Here is a 27,752-nt window from a genome sequence, read left to right on the forward strand (position 1 = left end):
ATGATAGATATTTCCACTGATTTTGAGGAAATTTGGTTTTGTTTAATATTTCTCACTTCTTTCTTTAATGATTGTTGCAAACTGAAGAACTTAAAATCTCAAATGTGTCTGCACAACACTATATAATGACTCTCAGAATAAATATTAGGACAAAGGTAATTTCTGAATACTTCATTCTAATAATGTTATTAAATGTTATAAAAAAACACATGTCAGAACAATTTCTGTACAGGAGTAAATAAGCTCATAGGAAAGATTAATGTCACAGGTCTTTTATTTCATAGTATTTCAGGAATATAATAAATTTAGTTTAGGAGGATTGCAGAAACAAAGAGAAGAGAATAGCATAATCTCAGAAAACCTTTGGTGTACAAGTTACATAATTATCGCAAGAGTTCATTAGACTCACTCTTGGTGCTCTTTCATGTAAGTGTTTGGCAATAGCTGAATCATTAAGGGTGCATCACTCTTATAGCAGATGGAATTACTACTGTTCAAAACCAAAAAAAGAGTGGAATGGAATTTACCACAGAGAAAGCTGGTGTGTTTTTGTAAAATGTTCTACAGCTTCCCTCTTTCTGCTTGCAGCTTCTTTTCATCAAGAGCAACATTAATGGAATCTTCCTTGGTGGCACTTGTATGGAAAGAATGGTTCCTTTTGATAAGTGCTATAAATAAGTCAGACAAAAGAAATTAAACATCTTCAGAGAAACACATACATCTTGCTGACTGATCATCAATGTTTATATGAAACATATATTTCATTATACAATATCATAATTTACACAGCAAGCAATATGGTATTAATAAATATTCAATATGCATAATGCTATGAATTGAGAAACTGATTGACTTTTCTAGAGGAACAGATTTTAATATGCTATAATACAGGCATGGCCAAGAGCTTTCTTATACAGAAGAAATGTAAACTGCATTTTTTTTACATTTGATAATTCCATTAACATTTCTTTTCCATTTATTTATCATCCTGAGTGCCATTACACGGCACATGCAGGACAATCGGGGCATCAGGGCAGCCAACATGGATTCATGAAAGGCAGGTCCTGCTCGACAACCTGGTCTCCTTCTATGACAAAGTGACTTGCTTAGTAGATGAGGGCAGGGCTTGTTGGATGTAAGTCTATCTAGACTTCAGTAAGGCATTCGACACTGTCTCCCACAGCATCCTCCTAGACAAACTGGCTGCCCGGGCTTGGATGGGTGCGACTCTTCGATGGGTTAAAAACTGGCTGGATGGCCGAGCCCAGAGAGTGGTGGTGAATGGGGCAAAGTCCAACTGGCGGCCCGGTCACTAGCGGTGTTCCCCAGGGCTCAGTTCTGGGGCCGGGTGCTGTTCAATATCTTTATAGATTATCTAGACGTAGGGGTTGAGTGCACTCTCAGTAAATTTGCAGGTGACACAAGCTGGGTGGGAGTGTCGATCTGCTGGAGGTAGGAAGGCCCTACAGAGGGATCTGGACAGGTTAGATAGATGGGCCGAGACCAACGGCATGAGGTTCAACAAGAACAAGTGCCGGGTCTTACACTTCGGCCACAACAACCCCATGCAGCTCTACAGGCTGGGGGAAAGAGTGGTTAGGAAAGCGGCCCGGCGGAAAGAGGACCTGGGGGTGCTGATCGACAGCCGGCTAAACATGAGCCAGCAGTGTGCCCAGGTGGCCAAGAAGGCCAATGGCATCCTGGGCTCTATTAGGAATAGTGTAGCCAGCCGGTCTAGGGAAGTGATCGTCCCTCTGTACTCGGCACTGGTGAGGCCGCACCTTGAATACTGTGTCCAGTTCTGGGCCCGCACTTCAAGAAAGATGTTGAGGTGTTGGAGGCGAGTCCAGAGGAGGGCGACCAAGCTGGTGAAGGGTCTGGAGGGTCTGACCTACGAGGAACGGCTGAGGGAGCTGGGGTTGTTTAGCCTGGAGAAGAGGAGGCTCAGAGGTGACCTTATTGCAGTCTACAACTACCTGAAGGGAGGTTGTAGTGAAGTGGGAGTTGGCCTCTTCTCCCGGGCAACTAGCGATAGGACAAGAGGACACAGCCTCAAGCTTCACCAGGGGAGGTTCAGGTTGGACATTAGGAAGAACTTCTTTCAGAAAGGGTTTATTAGACATTGGAATGGGCTGCCCAGGAGGTGGTGGAGTCACCATCTCTGGATGTATTTAAGAAAAGACTGGACATGGCACTTAGTGCCATGGTCTAGTTGACAGGGTGGTGTAAGGGCAACGGTTGGACTCAATGATCCCTGAGGTCTCTTCCAACCTGATTGATTCTGTGATTCTGTGATTTTTCCAGCATTTTTGTTTAAATAAGACAAAACGAACCACTCAGAAAATTCCCGAAGGAATATCTTTACCAACAGCATGGACTAAAGTCAACAAGTGACACTGAACAGGTGTTCATACTGCATATATACCTTTGCAGCAGGGTGCATATATAATGCTTATTTCTAAATACATTATATTGCATCAAAATCTAGACAATATGAATTGACAGAACATCTTATGATAAAGTGCTGAAGGAAAAAAATCCAAATACCCCAAAATCTAGCAATTATTTAACAAAAGGCAGAAATTAAGGGGAAGAAAATGGATATCAACTTATACAACATACCCTTCTCCAATGGCCTTCCTTCTATCATAAGCATGTAAGAAAAGTGGTCTTTCCTGATTGTAATAAATACCCAGAGTGCAATTTTTTAATAGTCCAGTAAAATTGTAGCAGTACATAACCGAAAGTTATTTAATAGGGAGCAAGTTTTCACAATTTGATTACGAGGAGTGAGATGTTTTCACTTTGAGGAGGAGAATGAAATCACTGTGTTTGGGACATTAGTAAAACAGTGAGTTATCATTTTTCAGCATAAAGTTTTCAGTATTTGTCCAGAACTATGCTATTGCATGCTCTTTCAAAGGTACCTCCTATGGTCAGTATTAAAAGTAAAGTGAAAAATCATTAAGAAAATTCACTGCTAAACTAAATCAATTTGCATTTTTCAAAGTGATTATGTCAAGTTTCCAATCATTCCAGGTTCTTATCCTTGAGCAGCCTTAGAAGGTATTGTTCTAGAATGGTGTCCCAGAGCATCATGATGTTACAATGTCTTTTTACTTCTAATTAAGTTACTTATTTATAAATGCCAATACAAATGGTCTTAAGGACTTATGAAAAAGTATATATAGAGGGATAAAGACAGACATCGGCATACATTGCAGGAGTTAACTGTTATGACAACAAAATCAACATTCAGGACAACTTGTTTTTATCCAACCATGATATCATTCCCACTATATACTACGTTGACACAAGAGTGTTGTATATCACCAGAGCCAAAGGGTCAGAGAAGACTGCGATCCCAACTACAGAAGCTGGGAAAACTGGTGGCTATTTTCTTCTCCGTAAAGTCACAGCTTATAAAGTCCTGGAACATAAATCCTCAACAATAGAAAGACTGAAATCCATATGGCGTCTGGGAAACCATCCACGTTAAAACCTTGAAGTGATGAACTGTACAAAGAGAAAGGGAGGACCCAATTCACAAAGCTAATGCGAAGCATGTGTAACTCTAGGGACCTTTGTAATATAAAATTTAAGAAAAATACAGTGGTCATGAAAACAATTTCTGAGGATTATTCTTCAGATAACGACTAGTAGTGACTTTTTAGACCAACCGTTTTGGTCTGATAATAATAGACTGCAAACCACGTCTAATGAATGCTTCCTTGTATAAATTATTTTCTCAGTTAAACTTCTTCCTTTCTAAGAAAATGGGTATAGAAACAAAAGCTTATTCCCACAGCATCTTTAAAATATTTTGTTATGGAAAAGCTGTTATAACTGTAGAAATTATACCAGAAACATGAAGACCAGACATAAAACAGAATGTAACGTTAATTACTTTTCCTTTTAACTGCCTGCTGCATTGGCAACTTTTTACTAAATATATACATGGAAGCAGATTGTTGTTCCCTTATTTATTTTTTCATACTTTATGTGCCTCTTTCTTCAACCAATTTTAAACTTAAATCCCAGGATCCCCCTTGCAGATAAATTAAATTATATCAAACATGTCTGCTCTCCTCCCTGATGCTCTCTACAACACATAAGAGACCCATGCTGGGAAGGAAGTTTCTAGTACTACTTATTGACTCTATAATCTGTAAGGTTTCATGAATTTGAGAGAGGTGGAGTGGGGAAGCATTAAATCACAAAGGCTTGCAAACTGCTCCAAAAGGTCCTGGATTGACAGCTAGAAGCATACTCTAGGACATATAAAATGACATAGGGCATCTTCAATGGGCACCTGACTTACTCTCATACTTACTAAGCATAAAGAACATATAATAGCACTAACTCTTAGGAGAAAAGAATCAGCAAGTGAGAAATTAAGAATACAACCTTCATTCTATCAGAGTCAAATAAAATCAGGGATAGGAAAAATATTCTATGCCTACATCTCTGTTTTAGCCTAATGAATTTTTATAGAATACAAGTAAGAAACTAAAACTCTAAAGATTTTTGTATTCAGTTCCTTCCCCTTAAAAACAAGTAGGAAAAAGTGAAACATATTCACTGTTTTCTTACTTTTTTGCTTTTTTTTAAAAAAATATTATTTTTAAAAATAGCTCTTTACCATATGGACAAAAGAACAAAACTAAAAATACTCTCAGCACCCTTCTGGGATTTGGAAAATATGAAATATGAAGAACAGCTTAATTTATGATGTGGAAAATACCTTTCTAAAAGTTTTAAGCAAAAAAAAAATAAGTCCCTCAGCCATGCCTGAACATGGTTTCAAAATGAGCCTTCCTCAAATGCTCCTTTTGCATGAAATCTTTTTGCAAAGATTTCATAATGATCAACATTGAATCACTACTGTCTTTCATTCATCACTTTTACCTCCAGAAAGCTTAGTGCTCATAAAAAACAGTTGAATCAGACAATAAATACCCAGAACTGGTTCATCGGATTGGTATTCAGATCACATGGATACTATTTGACAACTGCCTAAAATTGATTAGAAAGTACTACAGTAACAAAGCCTTAGGAAGTTCCATTCAGGTTTAGCAATATAAAGATATTGTACTATTTTAGAAACATTTATGCTGCATCTTTAAATTTCAGCAAGTTTTTGCAGTGGAATCACAGAGTTGTTGACGTTGGAAGGGACTGCTGGAGGTCATCTAGTCCAACATGCCTGCAAGGTATGGGTTATTTATTTTCTATACCTCAACCAGGCTAAGATGTACTTTGACTTGCAAGACTTTGACAGGGTTGATGTTAGGGAAAATGGAAAAACTCTGAGAAAGGGGAAACTGTTCCTGAAGTACAGATGAGACGAAGGCATTTGTTCTTATGCTTTGTTCCCACTATTGTTATTCAGTATGCTCTGCAAAAAGATATTAATCATAAACCACAGATTCTGAAAGGAAAAGAAACCAATTATCTTTAACCTCATTAGATCCAGTGAGGACTTACTGGTGAGCAGTAATGTACTGCAGCACTTATTCTAAGATGCAAAGGTTTGAAGGTGCAATGAAGCCTGAAATAGGACTTTCCATTACATAGAATGCAACTTACTGAATAGGTTCCCAGTACAAAAACTGGCTATATTGAAAAGAAATGGAAGGTGATATCCTTCTGAATAAAAGTACTCTGACATACATGTGTTGATATGCTAAAAAAAAAACCAAAACAAACAAACCTAAAAAACTTTTTTTAAGTTAGTTTTGAGACTCATGCAGAGGTGTGCCTGTACCAGATAAAGATCTCATATGTCCTATCTTTTACTGAGCAGTTCCTAGCTGTATACACCACAAGATGTATACACACTAGGGGGCAGAAATAATAGTTAAAAACAACTATTGAAGAAGAATTAGTGAATTCAATTTTCACTGCTAAACTGCTACATAAGGACGAAACTAACTGGTACAAATAAAATATCTGGAAAAGAATCCTTGGCTCATGATGTCTCTCTGGTCCCTGAAAAGATACACAGCTCACACAGGTATGATTCTTCATGCAGAGATTCAGAATCCAAAAGCAGCCCTTTTTTTTTCGTGTAGGTCTGGATGACAAACAGAATATATTGTATGTCCCAGTTGAAAAAAAACCCAAACAACTACCAGTGGGATGTAATGAAGTACTTCCTAGACAAAGGCATCCATCCAGTATCTAAAGCTAAAACACAGGAAGACTCTTGCTAGATGGTTCTAGCATTTTTGTCGAAAAGTAGAGTGTCTTATTCTCTCAAGTAAAACAGCTTTAAAAGAGGAAAATACATTACTTGTAGATTTTTTCTGTGCAACAATACTTACGACCTGAATCTGAGAGCAGTGAGCTGGACAAAAAGCTGTTCTGAGTTCGCCAACTAGAAGATGGAGCAACCACTTCTATATCAGAAATTTCAGCATCCATTTTCACATCCTATAGCAGCCAAATAAAAATAGTTTTTGATCTGTTACTATCAAGCAGCTGTAGACTTTCACAAAAAACATACAGCAGCACACATACAGGTATACGCTGTGATTTCACACACACCGGAAAATACTGATTTGAATTCTCAGAATTCTCAGTATTGCAGTTAGGTTCAAATTAATTTGCTTATCAATTTCATGCCCATTTCATCACTACAAAATCTCTGCAAAAAACTGCTTTGTCTTGAAAAAAGCATTGTGAGCATTGCAAGTTTTTGTCGCTACAGTAAATTGTAAAAATGCTCTCTTTTCTGTTTACATCACATCCACAGTTCAGGACAAAGCATAGCAGACATCAGTGAATGATGAATTCCTCATCAATGAATTGTCCCCATTAATTCACTAAAGTTCCACAAGTAAGCAGTAATAAAAATTAAAACCATTTTCCCTGCCACTAAGGAAACTCAAACTTCATTGATTTCTCATATCAAAATACCTGAAGTTGCTTTTCCATTTTTTTGTTAAACCATTACATAAAGTCTGAAGTATATTACTACTATTTATGGTTAGACCCATACAGCATAGTTTTTTGGTGAGTAAAGTCATTTGGTCTATAAGCTAAAAAAAGAAGATAATTTTTAAAAGGCCATTTAAACAAAAATCTCCATAAATCTTTATTAGCACTGAAGTAAGTAGTCCCCAGTTGCAATACCTTCCAAAATAAGATTAAAAGCTTGGCTTGATATCCAAATTACTCAATTTCTTGAAATGAGAAGAGATGATAATGCACAAATGCATCAGTTCATGAAACACTCAATTTTGCTACTGAATTCTTATCATAAACAGCCTCAGGGAATTTTGTTAAAACATCGTGCTATTTATCATTCATGCTGATATTAAGATTTGAAAAGTAAACAGAAAACAAAATAAAATTCAACATTAATTTAGAGATACAATAAGCTTTTGTCCCACCACTGAAGAGGGATTTACTCCTATTAAGACTAATGAGAATTATACATATTAATCCCCTTACGTGCTGATGAGAGACTTAATACCTAAAGTGCACACATCACAATAACAACTTTTAAAGAATAAAAAAATTTTTTGCCTTTTCATTCTGCTCCCAGAAATGTTATCTCAGAACAGAGCTTTTAAACAAGAAAGGTGCTTCTAACCAGCACCTGCTAAACAAAATGGCTTTCACTTTACAGAAATTTTACCTTACAGAAAGTGCCTTTTCTCATGTGCTTCATTTACAATTTACATCTGTATGTTGTGTTTGACTAGATCTTCAGTTGTTCATGGCAGGGAAACTGTCCTAAGATATTTGCACCTATCCATCATAACATTTATCTTTAGTTTTCCTCTAGCTTTCTCTTTTGATTTTGCTTTAGTTGGTATTCTCTACTATTTATTTTACTTTTATACATTATATTTACCTTCTTTTTCCCCAATTTCTTCTTTATCTGCTATCACTCAGCCCTTTCTTAGTTGAAAAATCACAATTGTTGTACTTGATGGTATTCTGCCAGCTTCTGGCATCCTTTATTACTGGAAATCTTACATTTTAACACATATAAACAGCAATTCTGATTTTCCTGGGCTTCTAAGCAACAGGTGTTTTACTGCTATCTGATAAGACTACAAAGGAGTGGGAAGACTGAGTGGGTACAAACGAAATCATAAGAAAGGAAGAAAAATAACTGCTTTTAGGGGCACATTCAACTTTGATTTCATTTTTGCTCCATAAAATAAAAAGAGGCTAGGACACGGGATTAGATAATGCCTGTCTGAGATCAATGTTGGCAAGCAAGCTGAAAGAAGTGTGTTACAAGAAAGGCTAGAAAAAAGATCATAACAGGAGAAAGATTAATTCCACAAGTAATTTTATCTAAAACGGTTAATGTAAAAATTTTTACAAGAACTCCTTTTTTCAACACATCCATTTTCTTATCACCTGCCAAATACATCTCTACTGGGATAGCAGAAGCATTACATGGTGCACAGAGCATGAATCAAAACTATCAGAAAGAATGAACTTTGATGTCCTCAAGCCTACACTCTTCCACCAATCATTTTTAGAGACTCCCAATTGACAAATAGTAAAATAAAAAAAATTTAACAACAATGTACTTGAGTCAGTTCCAAGGGAGGGTAAGAAAGGCAAGCAGTAAAAAGGAGGGTTTTTTTAGACTAAGCTAGCCTGATCACTGAAATCAGATTAGCATCCGTCTGTTACTTGTTTTTGAACATTCTGTTCTATTTGTAACAGCCGTGACAGCAGAGAGTACTGTATATCATGCAAAAACCCAATTAGGCTTGACTAAATGGAAGCCATTAAATGCTCCCTGTTGTCTAAAGAAAGAGGAAATATTGTTTTGGAATCAGCTTCATACTGGATTCTGAATAGAGAGTTCAAATCACACGAGCTCAGTAAGCTGAGTCAGCTTAGTGCAATATTATATTCTACTGTCAGCTGATTGCATTCCACTTAGTTTTCCAATGTTTTCCAAATTTCAATGGCTACTGAATTAGTAACTCTTGTGTGATGCAAGAGAAATTCAAGAAACTGATGATTATCATTAGCAACACACTGAAAGTGAATCTGCCCTGTTTCTTCCTTTCAATTCTTTCTTACAGAAGAGCAAGATGGCTTTTTCAAGGTAGGAGTAATACCTTCTTACAACAGCAACTTACTAAGCTAAAATACTCTGTATTTATTTTACCTTTTCCACTTTTCAAAAGACCTACTGATAAGTATGTCCTCATTTTACAGAGGGAAGACCGCTATGGAGGAGGTGGGGAACACAAACAGCTTAAAGTTTTTTCATACATGGTGTGTGTGATCCTAGATTTCAAACTCAGCTGCTTAGAGACACTGGTAAGATTCATTGCCAATGAATCTTGATTTGATTGTGATAAGCAGCAGAAATACTAGCATGATTCTTCAGTGCTGATCACTTGTTTCAACCACGTCCATAAGAAATTGTTGTTCTGTTGAAGTAAGCTGCTATCATAATGACACACAGTGAGATGTGATACGACAATGAACAAGCTACTATGAAAAGAAAGAGTGTTAACAATTGGAAAGGTGAACTCACTATAGGCAATGCTTCTAAACAAGAGCACTGGATTTGTATTGCAGGGAGTTAGAAAATTATGCTCAGCCCTGCTATCAGTCTGCTGAGTGACCTTTAGCAAATCCCCTCTGTTTGCCTGGATTTCGTTTATGTATGAAATGGACATCATACAGTATCTTCTATAAAGAATGCAAAGATCAACTACTGAAAAATCACTCTACATGATTTACAAATTAATCATCCTTTTAATGGAGGAAACAGGTTTCTACATCTTTTCCATGAAAGAACAAAGGAAAATTGAACAAACCAATCAAAAAAGACAGCGATTTGACAAAGCAGGTAAACACTTGAGAGTAGTAAGACACAGTAAGACATTTTTCTGTGAAATTTTAAAGATTTTTGGAAAGTATCCATGGTACTTTACAATGCAGACAACACTTCTGTCATCGAATTTTACATCAGCCATGGCAGCTACATAAACCAGAAACATTCATGTATGATTTTAGTCTGTGTTTGTACTAGGAGTCAATATACATCAAATAAGCTTATGTTGCTGATTGAAAGTAATCAGAAAACAAAAGTGGAGTACACACACACATACCTTGAATTGTTGGACTCTTTGTTTTGAATCTTCCAGCTGTTGCTGTAGAGAACTCACTATTTCTTTATACTTCATGTACCTTTCCTCAATCATCTCCCTTCGGCCATGGGACTCCTAAAATGCATTGAAAGATCTAAATGATTTTGTAATGTGAAAAGCAGTTAATAAATGTTGGCTGGCTATTGTAAACACAGGTATCACCAAGGATTTTCAATACAGCAAGAATGAATTAATTACTAACTTTCAGAGCCTGAAATACAGGGGCCATACAAAAGCATAGTGTTCTGTACAGAAAAGTAATGTTAAAATGGAAATAGGTTAAAATGTGAACAGCCTTTTCCTTAACTGGTGAATGATTTCTTGTATCTCTTTCAAAATTCAGTAATATCATACCTTCTAACAAAGGAATTCTATAATGGTAAAAAATTAATTACATTACTTTAGAAACAAGCACTTGAAGAAAAAAAGTGTTCTAAGGATAAGGACTAAACAGTATTTTCAAATAAGAAAACATAACGCTTCTTGCTGAACTAGCTAATGATTCACTTGAACAAATACAACTACCAGACAACTTGTGAGGCACTATCAAAGGTTTACTTTCTCTTTCCTTCTCCCTTCCTACAAAAGCATTGAGGGAAGAACTTGTTAGCAGTGGAAAGCAATGAATGGCTTTGAAATACTTCATTCATGCATACTACTTGAGACTAAAATATGCTATTACATAAAAAAATCCAATGTATTATTTTCAAATAGAAGAAATATACCTTGGCTCTCTTGAATAATAAATGCAGAAATGATAAATTATTTATTAAACAATACACAGTTATTGGTAGGGACTCATCTTAAGAAAACTCTTTAAAAAACTAAGCATTAGGGAGAAGGATAGAGCTCAAATTAAACCAAAGAATTTGGGTTCCAATCTCACAAATGCTGGCTAAGTGATAACTTCCATAAACCAGAAATTGACAATGTCATTTCATAGTAACGTTAAGCAAGAGAGTTCAGGTGGGAAGGAGATTGTAGAAACCCTGCATTCAAGCTTCTGCTTTGCGTAGCTGAGAGCAGTGTGGAACCATCGGAAACAGAAGGCAAATGTCAACTTCTGTCAGAGCAAAAAGCTATTCTGGGGATATCTGCAATGTGAAATTAAACCTATACACCTCAATAACATTTTTCTTAAAAAACTCAAAATATTTCAATCAGCATTTGTGCTCCTAACTCTGTTGATGATGACAGCAATAAAATAGTCTACAAATATTAACACGTGACCTCGTGTAAGAACACTTAGAATAAACAATGTTCCAAACAAGTATGTTTTGAAATGTTTATGACTACCTCAGGATGAGAAATTCTATATAGCAAATAAAATGCAAATCATTATGCATTTCTTGATCTGTGACTTAATACTGACTTAAAATTCATATTGTGCAATGAAGTTCCAAATTCTTTTTTAGTAAACCACCAACTTCATGTATGGAAAGTAATAATAATACAGTGGTTTAGCCATCTAGCCACTGAAGATCTAATCTGAGGCTTATCAGTCTTGACAGTACTCCACCACTACTGTCAATATGTCCCACTGTGTCCAAACACACACCTTGGTTTGATAGTAATACTGGGAAAATAAGTGACAATCATTGGCATTATGTCAAAACAAACAAACAAGCAAGCTGTAAAGCTCACCTGCTTTCACTCATTACTTTAAATATTGAAATAACTGGCATAATTTATTTCATTACAAAATTTTCATTTTTTAAAAAGTAATATCAGAATTCACCACTCAATACAAATATTCTGAACCAGTAGTTAGGTCTTGATCTATTATTCCCAGTTATCAATGTTTGCTTACATTATGGAGCACCTCAGCAGCATTACTAATTAGGATTAAATTAATAACCTCAAAAAAAGCCGTATAAACGTGTCTATATAACATTTGCAAATGTAATTTTAAATATCTTATTAACCAATTTATCTATACATATGGAGAGGACATTAATTAACCAAAATATTTTAGAACTACTCAAAGAGTCAAGTGAAATCTTTCTCACTCCAGTATCTTTGAAATCTTCTAATAGGCTCATTTTCTCAGGAACAGACTCCAGATGGTCTAAAGCTACTCGAATACTCTGAAAAACAGAACACAAGATAAAACATAAAAAAAATTAATCAATTCTTTCAGCCATCTCAAACATTAAAAACGTATTACATCTATGAAAACAAGTTTGTGTGTGTGTATGTATATGTCTGTAAATTAAACAGGTCAACAGTAAACAGGCTGTTAAGGAAAAAGAAGGACAAAACAGAAACACAAAACACAATTTCCTTTATTTGCGTCTCCATGAACAGTTACCAGTTTATTGAGCAGAACAATATAACCTTCAATATTTTCTTGTATTGCACTTCAGGGAGTAAGTACATTTCACAAAAATATAAACCTGTACTCACAATGTGTATATCTTTTTAGTTAAACTCACATATCCTTTTTTTTTCTTGGCAAATACAAATATGTGCAGTTAGTACTTGGCTAAATATAGAACAATCAAATTTCTTATTTTTGGTTTAGACATACAGTATGTACTGCTGAAAGATGAATTATCACTCTAGGGAGAGTTACGGTTGGACTCAACAAGATTTCACCAGTAACGGGCTTCATTAACCATATTACTGCTCTGGCACTTCAAAGTGAAAAATCTATATAACAAACAAAATTCATCAATCCTGAAGTCACATATTGTTATGCTATAAAGTCTGTGCAAACTGAGTTAAATTGCCCTTAACTACAAACGGTCTGTTGCTAGTCTTGGAAAGTCTCAATCTGACCAACATGAAAAACATCCCATTTAGATTCCCAGACTTAAGACCTGAAGAGACTAAAACTTTCAATCACACCAGGATAAGAAAAATCAGTGGGAACCTCTCAGCACAAGTGCAGTCTACTCCAAAAAGCTGTGTTTTGTATCACATAAAGCTCCCTGACAATCTTCAAAAGTAACCCAATGAGTCAAGACTGTAATAGTGTACTATGGTGGGTATAACAAACCATGAAACATCAGTAGTATTAGCAAACAACAAAAATACTTTACCCGTGATTAATACTGAAGGAACAGTCTACAAGCTTCATTGTTATAAAAAAGTGTATATTTATGTAAGCTAATTCTTCAGAGAAGAATGTGATTCTTTAAAAGCATAGCTCATAATTCTATTTCTTTAGTTAAAACTCAATCACATAAAAATGTATTAAAAACTGAAATGGGACAAATAGCAACAAAATGAATGTTCATGTGAGCAGGTGGCTTAGATAACAATATCAATACTGTTATATTAATATTTTATTAATAATCACATTACAAATAGAATGGATACTATATATTGTATATCTGCATAAAAGGTACATTATAATTTAGTAATGTATTAAAGAGCATTATATGCAATATATATTGTATATATATAAAGCAACATACAAATATTATATATTGATATATTATCATGCATTAATAGCAGTATTATTAAAATTAATATTTGGACCGTTACCATGTCTAGTGACCACAGATCTTTTCTTATATGCTGCTATTAATCATGTAGACAAGCAGTTACCTGCACAATGAACTAAACAAGACATTGCTCCTATTATTTATAATCTATATTGCAAATTACAATAACGTAATATATGAAAAGCCTTCACGTTTTGCTTTGAACCAATCGCTTGCTTAATTACATGCTCTCTCATTCTTATAAGAGAGAGTGTACAACCAATCTCTATTCATCTTCTCTCTGCAACTTCTCATTTTACAGACCTCTTGCTATCTTTCCCATTCATGTTTTTCAGGCTGAAGAGTCTTAGTGTATTTAGTTGTTCTTCACCTGGAAGAAGCTTCATGCCTTCAATGGTTCTTATGCCTTGTGTAGCCTCTCCAGTTCTGTCTTTTTTAAGATGGAGAGGGGGGGAGTGAGGAGTGGAGAACCAGAACTGAACAGAGTAACCTAAGTGCAGGCACACGATTAATTTAGAAGCAATGATGTCTGTCTTGTCTGCTTCTTTCCTAACAGTTCCAAACATTCAGGTTTTAAGATTGTAAGAAATATGCCTTCCATAATAAATGAAGGTCAAGTTTCATAAACAATGGGATTCATTTGCATCTCATGGGACTGAACTTGTAACCAATACTCAGTCCCAATAAACTAAATTAGGTAGTGGACAGGAGACTGGTTTTTCTGTTTCTATAATTATATGTATGCAAAAATATTATGTATGCAAAAGTATTTATCTAATTTTCTGTAATTATGAAAAATCTGTACTGGTAGTTAATATGCTGATGATATTAGGACCTATTTCTATAAAACAACGACCTGGTTAAATCAGTTTTCCAGATCTTTGGGTTCTTTTTCCTTCTGAGACTAATGAGGTTCAAGCAATATCCCCCACCTTCTAGGAATAAACTTGTACCCTTAGATGGTATGCTAAGCTTAAAAAGGACTCTCTTATTGCACTGTTACATGATGCAGTAGGAATGCAAGATGCAGTAGGAGAAATATATTTCAGAATTCCCAAAGCAGGCCCTTTCTTCCAGGATAAATTCTACCCTTCACGCAGCGCAGAAGAGAACAAGAATACATTGCAGTCAAAGGTGCTAGAACAATAACAACTCCGTCATCACAGGTAAAGGGAAAGAATTTTACGAGAGAGTTGGATGAATTGTTGCTTCAAGAACAATGAGTAAGAAGCCTACAAAATGGGGTAAAAGGATTGACCAGCAAGGAAGGATATTTTAGATTTCAAGAAGAACAGGAAGAACTGTCAAAAGTGAAACATAGTAAAATAAAGACTGTTTAGTCATTTAGCGAGAACAAGAAAATAGAAATCACAGAATCACAGAATGGTTGGTGTTGGAAGGGGCCTCTGGAGATCATCTAGTCCAACCCCCTGCCAAAGCAGGTTCCCCTAGAGCATGTTGCACAGGGTTGCTTCCAGGCGGGTTTTGAATATCTCCAGAGAAGGAGACTGCACAACCTCTCTGGGCAGCCTGTTCCAGTGCTCTGTCACCCTCAAACCCTGAAAGTTTTCCCTCATTTTCAGATGGAACTTCCCATGTTTCAGTTTGTGCCCGTTGCCCCTTGTCCTGTTGCTGGGCACCACTTAGAAGAGTCTGGTCCCATCCTCTTGACACCCACCCCTAAGGTATTTGTAAGTATAGACAGGAATGAGATAGGAAAAATAAGATGGAGATAATTTAGGTATGAACCCAAAATGAGTAGTTTTGCTTTTCTTCTATACTAACACATTAATTTTGTTAGATTTTAAAAGGCTAATTTTTAAAAATGTAGAGGAATTATAGAAGACTAAATACATGAAGCTATGTCTGAAAGATAGGTAAACCGCCTCCCTGACATGGTCAGCACTGAGGACACATGAAAAAGTCCTGAATTGCAATGTTGACAACTGATCATGGCAAATGCTGGAAAAAGCCTGGAAGAAAGGAAGGTGCATATTTGTGCTGACTTCCAGTTAATAAAGTAGGGCAAATCAGTTTTGCAAAACTCAAAGTTAGAATTCATAAAGGTTATTTCTTCTAACAAGAAAACAGTACTTTATTCTTTTACATTGCAGGTAAAACCAACACTAGAGGCAATGTAGGCCCACTGATGAATGAGGTGGGGGTCCTGGAGACAGAGGATAAAAAGAAGGCGGAGTTACTGAATGCCTTCTTTGCCTCTGTCTATACTGTTGGAGGCTGTCCTGAGGAGCCCTGGACCCCTGAGGCCTCAGAAGAAGTCAGGATAGAGGAGAAGACTGTCTTGGTTGATGAGGGCTGGGTCAGGGACCAATGAAGCAACCTGGACATCCATAAATCCGTGGGCCCTGATGGGATGCACCCGTGGGTGCTGAGGGAGCTGGCGGAAGTCATTGCTAGGCCACTCTCCATCATCTTTGCTAAGTTGTGGGCAACGGGAGAGGTGCCTGAGGACAGGAGGAAAGCAAATGTCACTCCAGTCTTCAAAAAGGGCAAGAAGGAGGACCCGGGGAACTATAGACCGGTCAGCCTCACCTCCATCCCCGGAAAGGTAATGGAACAACTTGTCCTTGGTGCTGTCTCTAGGCACATCAAGGATAGGGGGATCATTAGGGGCAGTCAACATGGCTTCACCAACGGGAAGTCATGCTTAACCAACTTGATAGCCTTTTATGAGGACATAACCCGGTGGATAGATGATGGTAAAGCTGTGGATGTGGTCTATCTCGATTTCAGTAAAGCGTTTGACACGGTCTCCCACAGCATCCTCGCAGCTAAACTGAGGAAGGGTGGTCTGGATGATCGGGTAGTGAGGTGGATTGTGAACTGGCTGAAGGAAAGAAGCCAGAGAGTGGTGGTCAATGGGACAGAGTCCAGTTGGAGGCCTGTATCTAGTGGAGTCCCTCAAGGGTCGGTACTGGTCGGTACAGTTCTATTCAATATATTCATTAATGACTTGGATGAGGGAATAGAGTGCACTGTCAGCAAGTTCGCTGATGACACCAAACTGGGAGGAGTGACTGACACAACGGAAGGCTGTGCTGCCATTCAGAGAGACCTAGACAGGCTGGAGAGTTGGGCGGGGAGAAATTTAATGAAATATAACAAGGGCAAGTGTAGAGTCCTGCATCTGGGCAAGAACAATCCCATGTACCAGTACAAGTTGGGGACAGACCTGTTGGAGAGCAGCATAGGGGAAAGGGACCTGGGGGTCTTAGTGGACAGCAGGATGACCATGAGCCAGCAATGTGCCCTTGCAGCCAAGAAGGCCAATGGCATCCTGGGGTGGATTAGAAGGGGAGTGGTTAGTAGGTCAAGAGAGGTTCTCCTCCCCCTCTACTCTGCCCTGGTGAGGCCGCATCTGGAATACTGTGTCCAGTTCTGGGCCCCTCAGTTCAAGAAGGACAAGGAACTGCTAGAGAGAGTCCAGCGCAGAGCCACGAAGATGATTAAGGGAGTGGAACATCTCCCTTATGAGGAGAGGCTGAGGGAGCTGGGTCTCTTTAGCTTGGAGAAGAGGAGACTGAGAGGTAACCCCATTAATGTTTATAAATATGTAAAGGGCAAGTGTCATGAGGATGGAGCCAGGCTCTTCTCAGTGACATCCATTGACAGGACAAAGGGCAATGGGTGCAAGCTGGAACACAGGAAGTTCCACATAAATATGAGGAAAAACTTCTTTACAGTGAGGGTGACTGAACACTGGAACAGGCTGCCCAGAGAGGTTATAGAGTCTCCTTCTCTGGAGACATTCAAAACCCGCCTGGACACGTTCCTGTGTGATATGATCTAGGTAATCCTGCTCCGCCGGGGGGATTGGACTAGATGATCTTTCGAGGTCCCTTCCAATCCCTAACATTCTGTGATTCTTTCTCACCTGCTGCTTGAGAAAGGAAGTTCAGTAGATTTTACACTTAGCTAGTCATGCTTGGACCAAAACCAAAATTTATTGTATTATCTTCATAAGTCGTCTTGTAATTTAATGTGTAACTTAATTTGCAATCAGGTTTCTTTTACTCAAAAAAAATCACCTAAGAAGACTTTATAAGGAGAAAAAAATTACTTTTCCTGTAACATACCTGTTTTTTTACCAGAAAAGAATTACAGAGCCTGCAGTTATATATTAATAATGAATGTATAAAAAAGATTCTTCATATTTTCAGGATGCAATCAGGCAGGAGGCCTACGTATTGCGTTTAAAGTGTTTTTCAGAGATTATAGTGTAGAAATGTTTTTATAGCTATAAAATGAATACCTATTTTTTTTTCAAATGCTACTATACATCTCCACTTCAAAGGAAAATTGCCTAGAGGTATCCATCAGTCTCTAATGTTTCCCTCTTATAAGAATCAACCATTTCACTTTTACCACAGTAAAGAAGTATTCATTCATATTTCATGCTTCATTTACAATGACCTTATGTTCATCAAAGCATTGATTTTCCACTCCATTAATTTATGATGTGATGCAATGTTTGCTGCTTCTTCCCACAGTAGCCCCTGGTACTGGTCTGCATGTGTGCTTCTAAGGCTAGGAAATATATAAGAGACCACAAAACTTAACTACACATGAAACAAAATACTGAATTCTAATGTTCAGCAGTCATTCTAGTATCACACAGATCTGATGGACACATGTCCACAAAGCTTTTTACTTTGAACATCAACAATTCCCCTACCCCTTCAGAAATAAAATCCTTCCTCACAGGAAATAACCTGAAAATTGTAACACCTCCCAATCTCTCTTCTTGGTCCAGCACCAGATTAAACCAGAAATATTTTAAGTTTATGGTATACATTACCTAACACATTTTGCTAAAGTATTTTACTTATAAACTGCAGAAAAATACATGTTTGAGATGTCATATGGTTGAAATAAAGTTGCCTGGGACACAGGACATTTAATGTAACGGCTCCTCAGCATGCTATAAAGTATATTCAATTTATAGCAATTTTTTTCCACCTACAAAGATTTTTGCTTGTTTTTCCCTGTTTTAATAAAGACAACCTGTGATCTGTTCTCAATGTAAAAGGAACTCAGGCCCTAAGTGTAAGCCCATGCCTTAAGCCATCCCATTTTTCAATTCTTTTTCTAAATTCCAATGCCAAGGCCTCCTGTCAACACTGTCTGTAAATGAAGTTAAGGAAGGCGCTCATCATCTGTTCTCCCCAACTGCCTCCTAAATATATCCCCTCTATTTCATGTAGTTTTTGCAGAAAAAAAAATTAGCTGTGCCTCAGCTCGTCCTCATTAGTTACATTATTAAATGTAATCTTAAAAGCAGAAGACCAGCCTTTGGGTTATATGCATACTGAGTCCTTGGTTTGCTGGTTTCATTGAGAATCATGTGGATAAAGGATGATACAGGCTACTTGGACTTCTGAAAGGCTTTTTAGATTCCTAAAATTTAAACCTAACTTCACACACAAAATGATGGGCTCTAAGCCATTACTGCTTAGGATGTAGATCATAGGGTAATGACACATATTTCCAAGAACTTGCTAACTCTTTGCTCAGTATCAATCAGAAAAGCAAAATCAACCCTGGACATAATCAGGAAAGGAAAACAAAGCCAAAGAACATAATTATTCCCGAGAATGAATCCACGGTGTACTTGCATCTTGACTGAAGTGCTATTTCCATGGGAGGAGTAATTAAATATAATGTCTCGAAAAACCAGGACTCTTCAGCCAGGAAGACAGATGCCTGAGGGTAGAAATTACCAATTTGCATAAAATCAGAAGTCACATAAAGATAGAAAAGTTTATATGGGTTTAAGGAGAAAACAGAGCAAGTTCATGAATGAGAAAGACCATGGAAGGGTTCCAAATTCGTAGACATCTAGGTCCGGAAGTCTCTGAGCATTGAATGGCTGGAATCAGAATGAATGAGTGGGAAACAAAACGTATGTCCATCCTGTTCATACACTCTTCCCTAAGCATTTTATTTTGGCCACTGTTGTGACGTCTATAGCTGGGCTAGATTGACCTTTGGTCTTAACCAGTACAGTTCCTTTTACATTCTAAAATTCTCACAGTCTTCTGAACAGTTCGTGAAGTGATTTGAATAGGATAACTCACACTCTTTAACAGTTTCAAGGATGGAAAAATGTGTGCCTTTTTCATAAAACCAATGAAAAGAATGGTAGTGTTGTACAAATAAAAACAGAAAGAGAAAAAAGCCAAGTTTGTTAGGGAAAAAATAAAGAAGGTGGCAACAAAAGAATACGTTGAAGAATGGGAGGGAAAGGTAATGAAAGAGTTTTTAGCTGGCCCACGGAATTGGTCTGGTAATTTAATGAAATGCACAGCAACCTCTTCAACGTGGATCAAACGCCATATTTGTATCATTAATGACTACACTCTATTCTATTAAAAGAGATGGATTTAGCTGCACAGATAAAATGCAAAAAGGATGTTAGAAGCACCTGACATGGAGGGCAATTAAGTACTGTTCACTTTTTTACCAGAAATTGGAAAGCTGTATGCCATAATATATACAAGTAATCCTAAAGAGAGCAATCACATCTGCCTGCTCATTGTTTAACTGGGAACAGAAGGTACTGATACACTGCACTGATGGCACTGATAAGAGGAAGAAACACCAGTTGTACTGATTGAAGCAGTATTAATGGTATCTTACTTAAGAGCAGTCTCTTCCATAGTGAATGCTATTAAATCTGTTTTTAAAATAAAGATTATTTACTTTGAAAAGGGGTGTTCTATGTTTTCACAGAGAATGATAAAACAAATTACTCATTTTCCATGACTTCATACAAACACTTTGATGTTTAAACTGCATGTGAACAGTTAATCCTCCTACATTGATGTATTCTTGGTGATAGACTTTCACACTGTCTCAAGGGACAGATCTAAACCAAAATCAGATACACATTTTATTTTTAATCTCAAAGCTGCAATGCTAAATGCAAATAAATCAAAGCAGGTTTGTATATAGTCCTCCTAAAGTTTGCCTTTATAGTCGATATATTGAAAACACATAAACATAAACCAGAAACCAAACTTCATTGACTTTCAAGTACAGTGCTCATTTCTTTTCTGAGGCAGGTAAAAACAAATGGCTATCTGTATAGCACAGATATTTTTGAAAATGAGAGCTGACTTAAGTACCAGTTAGCTAATCCCCAAAGAAGACCCATAAAAAGATTAAATGCAACTGTAATTTTAACTGACTGCAATGCATGTCAGCAGGCAGTTACTCACGATTCAGATGAAAGATGTAATGTTAAAGGTGACCTATGACGACTTATTTTAAATGGACTTAGTATGTTGAACACTTAAATAGCAAGAATAGGATGCACCCAGCATGTTTAAAGTTATCTTTTGCTTTCCCTTTTAACATCTGTAAAACTATGTGCTGTCAGCTTCTATCTCCAGCACTAGACTGATACATCATGCGTTCTTTTATACAGCGTGTGGTTCTACTTAACAGGCCTGAGGTTCTCTGTTGAGTTTCATATGTCAGGCAAATTCCATGATAGTTGGGACCTTCTGTGACCTAGTACATCAATGTATAGAGGGAACTTTAAGAGAAAACAAAAAATGCATTTTGTATCTTTATATTCCACGTATACTATTACTCCAATTATACCACTGTTTTGATGATTTCAGCACATCAGGAAATCAATTTACCTTTACAAAGATAAGCAGCACATGTAAATTTATCAAGTTACACAACACGCAAGTTCAACTGGCTTTTTTTTTTAATACTACATTGTTTCATCAGTTTTAACTAGTAAGATTTTTTTTTAAGCAAAAACTACACTTATACTAATGAAAAACAAAAGACCTTTGTCAACAAAGCATTGCAAATGTCAAACTAACTGAATTTTTAATTTAGACTCCGGATGTTTTTGCATGGAGTGGACCACATTTTAATTAAGAGAGCTCATGGATGCTTTCTTTCCTGTTTGCAATGACATGGACCATCTCTTCTCTCATTCATGAGCACATAACATCCCTGTGGTAACTATGGGAATTGTTTACATGGAAAAATATTAGGAAAGTATTTAGTGCATTTTAGTTGTTTGATTCATTCTAACAGCTGGAAATATGGAGGAGACAGTGCAGTCTTTTGGCAAGCCAGTTCTCTCTGAATCATCAGTGGGTGCTCTGAGTACTACTGGCAGTCCACAGGACAAGTTTTTGACAATCTATTTTTTATAATTTACTGAGATTTTGACCAAAGACATCCAGACACAATTACTGGAAATTAAAAGAAATACAACACAAGAGGCAGAGTATGTAAAGCAAAGCAATGTTAGGGGGAACACATTCTTAAAAGTTATAAAGATTTCCTTGTCATTCATTCATGAATGTTATCTTCAACTTTCTGGAGCTTCGCAGGTTAAAAATCTTTACCTGTAATTTATGTTAATGTTTTGTATGCTAGCAGTATTTTATCAAGCCTTCCAGAAAGCATTACAGAAATTTAATTATCACAGCCTTCATGGGAAAGAAGAAATATCATTCAGTTTTACAGCTGAGAAAAACTGAAATACAAAGAGCAGTGATTTAACCAAGGATTCACAGCAAATTAGTGTCAGAGTAGGGAAAAAAGTTAGGAATTTGGCTTACAGATTTCCCCATTTTAATCAAAAGTTGCACAACAGTTAGAGGAAAAAAAAAAACCACTATGGTAGCATCTATAGGTCTAACTGATACCTGTGTTCCTAAGGCATTAATTTGATCAAATAAAACCCTTCAAATCTAAAATGAAGGACCTAGCAGCACATGAGAAACACTTTAGTCAATAGTCCTCTGTCAAACAAAATGTTATCTTGTTTTGCGATATATAAAACAAACAAAAAAAAGCATGCTATACCACATAGACCTGTGTGTTAGTTATCAAGTTATAAGCATCCTATATTCTGTGGAAGAACTCAGAGATACATATTCCACAGATGAAAGGCCAACATTTGTACAGAGAATCTTGTGGATGGAACACAGAGGATCTCTCTTTAAAATTATATTTACATACAGACACATACTATGTTCAAAAAAATTAAAGTGAAGACCACTGTATATTACTACTCCTAGTTAAACTAAGAGGAATAACTTAAGATATCTAAATAATTACAATCTCTTGTAATAAAGTTTTATCCTCTCTCTTTATCACTTTCTCTAACGGAAAAAAAAAAAAAAAGAGGATTTTGGTTTATTAAAATCTGGCAAAAATGTTCAATATTTGCAACATGTGGAACACGTCTTCACAATATCAAAAAGAGCTTTCTGCTGAGAGAATCGAAGGGTTGCATTAGGAGGAGTGTTGCCAGCAGGTCAAGGGAAGTGATCCCTCTCCTCTAGTCAGCCATGGTGAGACACATCTGGAGTGCTGCGTCCAGTTCTGGGTTCCCCAGTACAAGAGAGACATACTGGAGACAGTCCAGCAAAGGGCAACTAACATTCTTTAAGGGACTGGAGCATCTCTCCTGTGAGGAAAGGCTGAGAGAGCTGGGACTGTTTAGCCTGGGGAAGAGAAGGTTCAGGGAGATCTCATCAATGTGCACAAATATCTGAAGGGAGGTTGTAAAGAAGAGGGAGCCAGGCTCTTTTCAGTGGTGCCCAGTGCCAGGAAAAGAGGCAATGGACACAAACTGAAACACAGGAGGCTCCCTCTGAACACAGGAAACACTTTTGCACTGTGAAGGTGCACAGTTTGCCCAGCAAGGTTGTGGAGTCTTCATCCTCGGAAATATTCAAAAGCTATCTAGACATGGCCCAGGGCAACTGGCTCTGGGTGACCCTGCCTGAGCAGGGGGGTTGGACCAGATGACCTCCAGAGGTCCCTTCCAACCACAACTGTTTTGTGATTCTGTAATGTATTAATTACTGATACCACTGTTGGAGAAACTATGAAGTTATTAGACCAAGTTGTTAGACATGCACCATGATTAATTGTCATTGAACTATTATCCTGACCTCCAAACAAAGAGCAGTTTAATAAAGTTTACAGAGTTACATTTTGTAACCTGCCTCTTACGGGTAACTTAGCAATAAAGTCTTAGGTCAATATTTTAAATATTCTTTAACAAATACGCAATAAGATATTCTTGATTATGTTTATCTGTAAATTTAGTATTCAAAGTCTCAACGCAAGTATATATATTTTTGTAACAATATGTTATTTTATTTCTTACATTAATTTAGTAATTCATTTTTCCAAAATAGTGAAGAACATTTTTAGTAGAGAGTAATTTAAAACATAATGATATATATCAGTTTTTGATGGAAGGGGGACTAGAGGGGTGACATTAGAAATATACATATGTATGTGTATATATATATATATATATGTAGTTTGTGGACTTTGTGCAAGTACACAGCCTTAAATGAAATCCATAAATAGAAAAGTTGTGCAGAATCTTACAAATCTATTTATTTCAGCATTTTTGGTTCCTGTTCTAAGCCCCAGAATTAGCCAGAAAGTGAGAAATAAGTATGAATGGTAGAGAAAGGCAATTGTTAAAAAGAAAAAAAAAATCATACTCCTAACAGCAAAATAAATTCTTTTACTGAAAAAAAATACCAAAATGTTGTCAAAGGAAAACTAAAGGTGGATGTATTAGCAAAAAACTAAAAGAATAAGTACAGCACCAAATAGTAGGGGTCAGAGCAGGGTATTCAACAAGAGCAAGAGATATGTAGCGGGAATAGGCAACATCAAGGAAGAAGGGAAGAGGAAGGTGAGCATCAGGAGAAAAAGAAACAGCTGGCTGCAAGCACCGTCAGGCGGCAGAAGTTACTTGGTGGGAGTTAGCAGAGGAAGGACTCGGGGAACCTCGGGAAAGTTCTCCACCCCCAGCGAAGGGAAGTGACACACTGGCTCGGGGATGAAAGGAAAGGAAAGGGCGAGGCAGGCAGGACAGAGGATCTCAGACTGCTGCTCCTCTCCCAGTCCTTTTTGTAAGATCAAAGAACGGCTGTGTTCTGGAAGGACCAGAAGGCCTTTGATGTAATGGTAGTTTTGGCAAGACACTACAGAAGCAAACCAAGGACAGAAGAAAGTATTAACCCTTAGATTCAAGATTTCCTAAACATTCATACATAGAAAGTATGACAATCATGAAATAGTCACATGAGCTAATAGCAAGATTTGCTTATTGATGGAAGGCACATTAAGAGAGATACAGCGAGTGAGCCCTAAAATGGATAGTGTCAGGCGGTCGCACAATCTCTCTAAGAAAAGCACTGGGCATTGGTCACGCTTCCAATTCTTCTTTTAAAATGGGTGATAAATCAGAAAACTGATGCATATTTGAGCCTGCTACTATAGTAGAAGAATCTGATAACTTTTACATTTCTGAGTGTGTGCAGACAGAAATTTGTTTTACTGGAATTCAAAACCTTACTTTCATGAACATAAAATATGAGTCATAACAAAACATATAACCGTTCATACTGAAAAGGAACTTAATATTAAATAATAATTTTGCAGAATACTTAAAGCATTACTAGAGTTAACCTAGATTTACGACATTGTAAGAAAAAGCTGAATCATGTCCAGAAAAGTCTGACCCAAGTATTCTAAGCAAATGGTAACCTCACTTCTGGGTTCTCTACTCATATAGCCTTTCAAATGATATATAATGCATATGTTCACTGGAATAGCTTCAGGACATGGCTGATTTCAAATTAAATTTTCAAGCCTTTTAAGTCAGACTAGTACTACTAAGGCAGAGGAATAAGACTTGGAGCTTATGCTCACAAAGAACATGATGTAGTTTACAGAAACCCACTGAAGTCACAAGCATGGCATAGTAGCAGTGTGCACTCACAAAATGCACCCTTACCTCTTTATGAGAATTAGATACACTTCCCATTCTAGCTACACTTGAGAATACAATATAGACTTTTCCCCAAGAAAACCATACGTCTTTGTCTATAAATATATAGACCCAAATCCTATATGTAAGAACTAAGCTACAGTCAACAATACACTAAAACACCTTATCTAAAGAAAAATCATATTCATGCCGGCAAAACATTAGACTACATAACTGATTACTAAAGTAATCAGGAAAATTACTTGTTAATAGCTATGTAATAATTAAATTCACTTTATTAAACAGTATTAAACCAAAAAAAAAGAGCAAAACAAAACACACAATCTCTAGGTACTCAAAACCTGAGTCTTGCCTGTACTTGTTACTCCCTGGCACTTCTCATGAGTTGAAGGATTATTCCAGAATACACCTTGGTTCTTCAGCTCCTTTTATATCCACTAGTGAATCTGAATACCCCTGTTTTTCCTTCTTACCTTCTAGCTTCTGGAGCAAGAAGCAGTGTACCTATGTACTGAATCATACTGTAGAACTGATCAGATTGAAGAAAAAGAGCCAAAAAATCCAAAAGCTTCTTGTGATGGGTACCATTTGTTCTCGGGCTCCTTAGGGGAGTGACCAGATCAGGTGTCACATCCTGAAGGAGGATGGTAATACAGCACTTTCCTTGGGAACCAAGTGAGTTGGCCAAGGAAAAAGAAGATCCAAGAAACTGTTGTGTATAGCAGACAGGATGAGTCACGGGTAGGAGATGGAGCTTCCAGTGCAGACTGCTGAGAGGAGAAGGAGCTGACAGGGCTCAGAGATGATGCAAGGGACCTCCCCTAGTTTGCTGCAACTCACAAAATCACTGAGTTAGATTAAGCTAGGCCTGGAAGGTTTATTCACCCAGAACTCTGAAAAGAATCTGCTAGGTTCTTTTTACTTTTTTTTTTTTTTTTTTTTTTTCCCCCTAAATTGCCAAGTTCATCACATGGCTACTACAACAACTTTACCGGCAAGTGCAGGAGGCCGAAATGAGCAGACTGTAGAGAAAGGGAGGAGAGTGGGCTGCCAAACAGACCTCTCAAAATATAGAGTTTTCAGGTCATTGCATAGAACAGACTGTTTAGGTTAAAATCTTTACATTAAGATTAAAAAAACACATTTAGTGTTAGATGCACATGTCTTTTCTGTTGCTTGAAAAGGTATATGCAGGGTAGAAACAATGTAAAAAGTGGCTACAAGAGGCTTCACACTTGTGGTAAATTTCAGACAGTTTTGCACTAAACTTCATCTGTTCCTGTGGAGATAATTTCTTTCCAGTATTAGGCAGAATAAGAATGCTGTGGAAGAAAATGCAGATGAGATTCCTAACCCAGTCATCCCACAGTTTAAAAACAGCTCTGGAGAGTTGATGCTTTTCTATGCATTTCGTATAGCTTGTGTATGTGTGTGTTCTGGCTTTTCCCTTTCTTGCCCCTTTTTGTATCTGGCATTTCGTGAATCTCATTAACTGCTACCTTTCTGTCAAAATTCTCCTAAGAAAATGCTTTTTCTACACAACTTAAACATTATTTTCTCTAACTAAGGATTCTGTTTGAATTTGAATTTAATCTTATGTCTCCATTCCATTTCCATTCTCTATAACCTGAATCAAATAATAAAATATGTGACTGATTGTAGTTTTTTGATGACACGCCCTGAACACTCAAATTACAGATTATAAGAAAATTATACAAAGATGAGTACCATAACTATTATGTACTCATTGTTACAAATGCTGCATAGATATACAGCTATGTAGACATACACACTATAAATGTAAGGATTCTTAAGGATCCCTTAAACAGCAAGTCTTATTCCTTCTTTTGTTCAAGGGCTTTTCTATCCTAGCCCATTCTGACACATTCAGACCACGTAAGCATTACTCTGTGTGTATTTTCTTCTTAAGATCAGTGAAGGGGGGGAAGGAGAGAGGAACACTATCATCCTCAGAACTGAAACAGAGATATAAAGGTCAAAATCACTTCTTATTTTAAAGTATTCACTATCAACTATCTAACATTCAACTTTTGAGTATACTTAGCAATATATATAGCCGAAGCTCCCACTGAATTTAGCTATTACTAAAACTTTGCATTTCTGAAAAGCAGGCCTCAAAAGTCACGAAGTCAGATACCCAGAAAATGAGGAACACAATATAATTAAGAGTCTGTGAAAAATATAGTGTGATTTGCCGGATATCATAGAGGAACTTTATGGCAAAAGTAAAATGAGTGCCTTGGGAGCATTCAACAGACTTAGTGATGACTATACTTTTCTTGCCTGCAGTCTCAGGGCTTAACAATACAC

At 37.0% G+C, this 27,752-nt stretch overlaps 1 protein-coding gene across 1 annotated transcript in view; it reads right to left on the minus strand.

The window, feature by feature from the left end:
* Positions 1-319: 319 nt before the first annotated feature.
* Positions 320-27,752, minus strand: part of CEP128 (centrosomal protein 128) — a 127,909-nt gene continuing 100,476 nt past the window's right edge. Inside the window, 4 exon segments of the mRNA XM_068399239.1 lie at positions 320-668; positions 6,327-6,435; positions 10,107-10,220; positions 12,155-12,232. Of these exon segments, the coding sequence (XP_068255340.1) occupies positions 562-668; positions 6,327-6,435; positions 10,107-10,220; positions 12,155-12,232 (408 nt within the window). The 3' untranslated portion in view covers positions 320-561.

This window comes from Nyctibius grandis, chromosome 4 (genome assembly GCF_013368605.1).
Source record: "Nyctibius grandis isolate bNycGra1 chromosome 4, bNycGra1.pri, whole genome shotgun sequence".
Lineage (NCBI taxonomy): Eukaryota > Metazoa > Chordata > Aves > Nyctibiiformes > Nyctibiidae > Nyctibius > Nyctibius grandis.